The sequence below is a fragment of the Pteropus vampyrus genome, unplaced genomic scaffold, assembly GCF_000151845.1.
Source record: "Pteropus vampyrus isolate Shadow unplaced genomic scaffold, Pvam_2.0 Scaffold6, whole genome shotgun sequence".
Classification (NCBI taxonomy): Eukaryota; Metazoa; Chordata; class Mammalia; order Chiroptera; family Pteropodidae; genus Pteropus; species Pteropus vampyrus.
The window spans coordinates 952,523-959,674 of record NW_011888787.1 but is presented as its reverse complement, the minus strand read 5'-3'; the positions used below and the strand labels follow the sequence as shown (position 1 = coordinate 959,674).

At 46.2% G+C, this 7,152-nt stretch overlaps 1 protein-coding gene across 3 annotated transcripts in view; it reads left to right on the top strand.

Annotated features, from left to right (window-relative positions):
* The window catches only part of LOC111744616 (myomegalin-like), a 91,825-nt gene that overhangs the window by 44,788 nt on the left and 39,885 nt on the right, over nt 1–7,152 (top strand). For all 3 annotated transcript variants that reach the window (XM_023535319.1, XM_023535327.1, XM_023535318.1), the window contains exon 3: nt 2,125–2,276. In XM_023535319.1, coding sequence (XP_023391087.1) covers nt 2,125–2,276 — 152 coding nt within the window. The remainder of the gene's footprint in view (nt 1–2,124; nt 2,277–7,152) is intronic.

The window sequence follows — 7,152 nt, the reverse complement described above, 5'->3', positions numbered from 1 at the left end:
CTTTCTTTCTTTCTTTCTTTCTTTCTTTCTTTCTTTCTTTCTTTCTTTCTTTCCTTTAGAGAATGCTCTTTTGTGAGCATTTTTAAAAATTCTGAAAAGTTGATTGAAGTATCTGGAGACTTTTTCTTTTTCTCCTTCTGGCAAGTTTCCAGAAAGGAAGAGAAAGAGGGGGAGAGGGAGGGAGGGAGGGAGGGAGGAAAGGATATATTCTCCCATACCATATGCCTTTTCATTCTGCTGACAATGTTCTTTGCTGAGCAGAAGCTTTTCAGTTCGATATAGTCCCACTTGTTTATTTTTGCTTTTGTTATCTTTTCGTTCGGTGCCCATGTATATATGGTCAATTCATTTTTGACAAAGGAGACAAGAATATACAAGGAAGGAAGAGAAGGAGGGGAGAAAGGAAAGGAAAAGAAAGGAAAGGAAAGGAAAAAAGCACGGGACGCCATCTTGCCTCTTAGCTCCTGGAGATCTCCTTTGCCCATGTGTCTCTGTCTAGGGAACTTTTCCTCCATGAGGCACCCACACTGCCCATTTCTCTCTCGTTTACAGTGATGCTGTCTCTGAAGCTCAGTGTCTTATGATGGCTGTCATTCTTTCTGACTTAAAAAAAATTGTTCAGTGAGAAAGTCTTATTGTTTCCTTCTGCCAGCCAAGAAAAGATGTATTTTTCTATGTCTCTACCTGAGTCTGCCAATCTGAGGTCCTCTGTGGACTGTGCTGGAGGGAATCCCTGATTACTTTTCTCTCACAGTGTTTCTTCTCAGAGGCAGGCACAGAGGTAGGCACAGAGTAGCCTTCACTGGCTTCTCCCAGGGCAGTGCTTCCTTTGATGGCATCTCTGCCTCCTTACCTGTTTTTTTTTTTTTCCTAACTCTTAGACTTGTTACATCCCCTTAGACACCAGAATAAAGTGTCAATATTAGCACAGTATTCCTGTTAGGAAGGTTGGGTGGAGAGAACATGGTTTTGCCACTTTTTAGAAATGTAATCTTGCTCAAGCAAACTTTCTAACCTTTGTTTAATCGTTAGTAATAGGGATTTAATAATCACATCAGTCGATTTCACTGGTTTCAGTAACTTTATAAATGAAATAATTTTTGTGAAGCTATTTTTTAACCTGCAATGTCAGTTAAAGGTGTTAGGTGTTACAATTGTTATTATTCCTAAATTATAATCTCTCTAGAGAGAGAGATTTGTAGAAATACTTCTTAGCTAGTAGCCTGACTTCAAAAAAACGAAAGAGGATATTTAAGTGATCTTTTGTCATGTGACGAAGCATCCTAAAACAGGGCTCAGCAAACTACAGCCCATGGACCGATTGCCAGTTTTTAAAATTAGTTTTATGGCAACAGAGTCGTGCTCATTCATTTACATATTGCTCGTGTCTACTTTGAGTAACAAGGGCAGAGCTGACTAGTTATGACAGAGATGGTATGTCCCACGAGCCTAAAATATTTACTATCTGGCCCTTGAAGGCCACCTGGAGCTTAAAACAATGGCTTATTACTTCTCACAATCCTATGTGTTGGCAAACGGGGCATTTCTTCTGCTGGTCTCACTTGAGATCACGCAAAAAGCTTCAGTCTTCTGACAGCGTGCCTGGAGCTGAGGGTCTAAGATGGCTTTACTCAAGTGTCCAGCCATTGGCTGCCAGCTGGGCTATCTTCCTTCCCCCTATACTTGGCCTGTCCTCCTCCGGGAGGGTGGGTTGGGCTATTTCACAGTGTGGTGGTCTTGGGAGTCTAAGAAGGCAAGAACAGAAATGCAAAGCCGCTCAAGGCCTTGTCCCTGGAACTCATACTGTGGCATTTTCATTGTATTCTCATGTTCAAAGCAAGTCACTGGGCCAACCAGATTCGAGGGGCGGAGAAAGAAATAGCACTTCTCGATGGAGATGCAGGAACATCCACTTCCACAGGTGTGGACATAAACCAGAGCGTTTCACTGGGGACCACTGTTAGTATGATCTTCCACAGGCGACTCACTGTATGTGAGCTGTTTCCACGTCGCCTAGAATCGGTCTGTGTTTTGCGGAAACCGAATTTTGCGGGATTATGTTGGCGAGAACGATCCTGATGCCACCATTATGTAAAATTTTGTGTTGTTCTGTTTCGCCGGCAGCTTTTCTTAGTGACACTAAAGATCGAGGCCCTCCAGCACAGCCACAGACCTGGAGAAGTGCCGAGAAGTTCCCCTTTGGGCAGACCCATTACCTGAGAGCATTTGAGAAACCCCCGCAGGTGCGCACACAGGCTCTGCGAGACTTTGAGAAGGTAAGTCACATGGGTGGGTTATTGTTGTCCCAGGGGGAAGGCCTACCACGGGAGAGTGACGTCCTACAAAAGTACGACCCTCGGCTTAGTCCGGATTGTGGCCATGCTTACCTTCATAGTGTCTCTTTTAAGAGCGTTCGTCCCGATAAGCCTCTGGACGGTGAGCTCCGTGCTGAGTGCCGTGGCGTGTGGGCCGTTGCCTCTGCCAGCGCTCCGCCTTCCCATTTCTACCCCTGTTGCTTCCGAGATCAATTCAGGACGTTTAAATGGCACCCTGAGAGTCTAAAGCTGGACTATAATAAGCCCAGGGGACCCAGCCCAGATGGCGGGCGTATTCTCCGTAGCTGGCTTGGAGCACTCTGCAGAGCTGGGTACTTACTGTCTGAAGCATGAGGTGCCTCAGCCACAGTCATTTGCTTCTCAACAGGAATCTGTCATCAGTGTTGAAAATGGTTCAACTCTTTCTCTTTAAATGTTTTGGACAGCTTTATTCGTGATAGCCCAAAATTAGGAAAAAAAAAAAAAAGGAAAAAAAAAACCAGATGCCTATCGACAGGAGAAGGGAGAAACTTTTGTGTCGTTTTTGTATAGTTGAAAACTACTTAGCGGTAAGAGGAAGAAGTAACGGTTCATATGCACGGATGATCCTCACAGGCAAAAGAAGCTAGACACAAAGCACGTGCCGTGCGAGCCCATGGCCGGACGCACGGCGTGTGCACGAGGTGGCGACCTGCGTGCTGCATGTTAGTGCTCACCGGTAGACGAGGCACCAACTAGCCAAGCAGCAAAGCAGCTGGGACCTTAGCTCCCTATGGCAACCGACGCGATAGGCACAATGTGCAGAGGTGGGGGCTTCCACTCCCTGGGACTCTCAGAGCTACCGCCCCTCCGAGTGTCCATCCCGGCAGCAGCAGAGACCACCGCTCTATTGGTGGGACACGCTTCTGCACTTGGTAGCAAGCTGACCACACGGGGACGCCTCCTGGAACAGTCAGTGCTTCGCTCTCACAGGATTAGACTCCTCCTCCGGGTGTGAGTCTGCCTTTCCCGCTGAAGGCTGCAGGCAGCACCCCGGTCTGGGGGCTCACAGAGCACCTGTCCCGCTGGCTCGGATTCCAGCCAGGAAAGCACGCGGCCCGGGCATCCGCTTCCCAGCTGAGGAGGGGTGGGGTGGGCTCTTGACTGCGAGGTGCACTGGCCACGTCGCATGCCACACTGTAGAATGTTGGCGTGGCCTGTGGAGGGTGTAGCTGAAGCATCAGCCTGGAGGCGGTGCTCTATGAGGGTGGGGCCACCCTCCGGGGTGCAGGACCTGCACCAGATCAGAAACCTGGGGTTCGGGGAACAGGGAGCAGCTCCACGCGACATCATTCCCTTATCCTCAGATATGGCCAAGAGCCGAATTACTGATAATGTCACACGCGTCCCCAGCCTCCTGGGCCCTGGATTGATCCCAGGAAGGCTGCTCAGTAGAATCCATCTACTGGCATTGACATGGCCTGGAAAGAGCACCCAAGATGTCTCACACCCCTGTGGGCTCAAAAAAAGAACAGCTCTCTGGTACCCAGTGGGTGCTACCTGGGGACTGGGCCACCAGGAGTACTGTGTAAATATGCCTAAGACATGTGGGTTTCTTTCATTCTTGGATCGATAGCTTTTGACATAAAATTACAAAATTCCATTTTCAAAAAAGGGTTAATAAAGCAGTATCTACATGGGTTTACCCTGTCCTCCCTCAATTTGTAAATAGAAATGTTTCACTAGGACCTAATATACATCCTGCTAGATATTCCTGTGGACGAAGAAGATGCTCCACATCACACGTGCCTGAGAATCAAACAGCCTGTTCTCGGTTTGGCTTTGTTATTGCCTGTCGTTGTCATGGATACTGCGTGTGCATGTGTATGTGTGTGTTAAAGGCAGAGAGTGTGCAGGAATATTAAGTGACGATTGAAGACTAAACCTCTGCGTAGCTGTGTTGGGCTGGTGGTGGGAGTGGGGGTGCTAACACCCCAACCCCTTCATCATTTTTCACCTTTTGATTCTGCTTCGGTGTAGAAAGGGTGAGTGGGGCTGCAGCACCCCTCAGAGCTGTGTGGGTATTCTCCGAAAGCCAGCCTGCCCGCGTGTTCCTTTTGGAGAGGTGATTTGGAACACAGAAGTGAGGGATGTCACCTCCACTGAAAGGTGAATGGCTGGATGCTGCGGGGAGAGGGAAAATAAAGGGCTGAGTTGGGTGACCACCAGAGGCGACCTGACTTCCAGGTCCTTGTCTCTTGGCATCCAGGTCCGATATCCCTGGCTCATCTTTACTTCTCAGAGCTGAGAACCACTGGCAGAAACCAAGCTAGGAGACAGAGGAAGGGCCAGTAGAGATGTTTGAAATCTCTCTCTCTCTCCTGTGTGTCAAGTAATAATTCAATCACAACCAGGCAGCTTTTGTGTCAGGGCTCAGAAATTGTGACTTTTCCAGGGTCATGGAGTTTACCTGCCATGGTCATAAATCCTAACAGGTTATCAGGTCAGAAAGGGTTTTCATCTAAGCGATGTTGAGAAAAACTCCTTCCTATGTGTTTTCTCACTGAGTACGGTCCCACCCCGCCCCCAGCAGCTCTGAGATGGCAGAGACTAGAGCAGCCCATGGGTAATAACTAACTAGAGTATCTCGATCAATGTTTAAGGTACTGTTTTAAGTATGTGCAGTATTATTTAATGTTCACGACACCCTGGGAGGAAAGCATGGTTATCACCCCGGTTTACAAATGAGGGAATGAAGGCACCAAGAGGAGCAAAGGAACTTACCCAATGCCTTATAACGTGGGCCTGAAAATACTCATCAGTTTTGTGACCTAAAATAGTAGTACTTTCTCCATTAGGGAGCTCAGCCAGTGACAGTCGTGTAGGGAGGGGCGGGAACCATTCGCTTCCTCCAGGAAAACCGGAAATCTACTTGGATCTCCGCATAGTCTTATCACATGTGTTTTGCTCCACGAATTCTGAATTGCTTGCAATCCAAAGCTGTTTCATACTTCCCAGTAGAGAGAGAACACCTTTCCTCTCCTGTTCTGGGCCTGGTTAACGGCTCCCCGTCCTTCAAGTTTCAGCTCGGGTGCCATTTTCTTTTTTTTTTTTTTTTTAAGATGCTTTCCTTGACTCTCCCATCTCAGAATATTCTCTCTGACTCTAAGCTCTTCAAGGGCGGGAAACACCTGTGCTCATCCTTTTCTAGTCTCTGGAATCTAGCATAATGCCAGTACATAGTACATGCTCAGTAAACATGCACCGAGTAGCTAAACCTACTGGATTTGGATTTCCTCGGCCTCGTCTCCTCCAGCCGCTTCTGTTGGGTTGGTGTTCCCCTGACCTGTACTCGGGATCCGCTGACTGTATTCACCGTAAGTTGAATGGTCGGTTCTAAGGAGGATGTTGGTGTATTAATTCATTGGTTAGGATAGGAAGCTAGGAAGTCAAGAAAAGTATATGTGTTTTTAACAGCGAGTTTAAAAGAAGACCATTTTTCCACCTAAACTGGGATGATAAAATGATACAGGCAAAGTAAGAGAAAGAAGCAGAGACCTTTTGAAATATTTGGTAGGGCTTATTAACATCATGAGAATATCTAGTAATAATAAATACTACTCGAGTATTTATCATGTATATATACTAGGTACTTTTCGAGATACTCAATGTATTTTATTTCGGCTTTTTTTCAGTTCGTTTTCCTGACTTAGGCGATAGGTATTATTACATCCATTCGACCAGTGACGAGACCAAGGCTCGAATAATTTACCTAAAGCTCTACAGGTTTCAGGTGACAGAACCGAGGTAACTCCAGGGATTTCCAGGGTCGAGGTTTGCACTGGTGGAAAGTGTGCACACGGCTCTATACTTAGGATGAAAACGGCAGATGCTACAGAAAGGCTATGGTTGGGGGCGGGGTGTCTGTGGCCCTAAGGTCCAGAGGGGGCCCCCACTGTGCTCTCCTGTTTACACATTTTCTAATAATGTTGTTTTCAATGTGAAAAGGCCAACCAACCCAGCTGCAATGTTTGCCTAATTACAGTCCGAAGCTAGCTTTCCTGGTAGCTGAATGCAGCCACAGTGAGTCAGCCTGGGGAGGCCCCACCCATCCTGGCAGATTTTTCCACTTGGATTTTGAAGTCTATGGGGGAAAAAACATTTCTAAAAGGGATTTTCCCATCTTCATGGAGATCTGAGTTAACCACGGTCTGCGTGTCCTATTCTGGTTTAGGTGCGTCTGGATCACTGCTGCCTTTAGGTCCAGCAATTTCGGTGTTTCTTGAGCATTTCTTTGTAATTACAGCCTTGAGAAATGATACTACCAGTGAACTGCATTTTTGTTTTTTTTTTTTAATGGCATCTATGCTCCCAAAACCACGGTGCCCCAAGCCTACTGGTTTTGTTTCCACTGGTGTTTTAAGACATTCGAAAAGTTATCAGGTGGGAAGGGAAGGGGGGAAACCCTTCTTTCAGAATCATAAGCACAGACGTTTCTTCTTTTCGGAGTCATTCTGCAGAACTTCAGCAGCGTCTTCATTCCTAAGCAATGTTGCCAGATACGTATCAATCATTTTTTTTTTTTTTTTTTTTTTTTTCCTTTGAATATTTCTTGTGCTATCTTTCAACGAAAGATTTGCTCATATTGGAATATCCTATCACCTTTTTTTTTTTTTTTTTTTTGGTAAGAACTATGAATACAAGGAATGATTCTGGGAGCTGTAGAGGATGCAGAGATGCTTACAAGTTACCATTCTCAAAGATTAGGGACATATGAAATTTAAATTATAGAAGACTTAATTTAAATAATAGGTAAGGTAACAGTGGAAGAGATATCACAAGATTAATTGCCAAACAT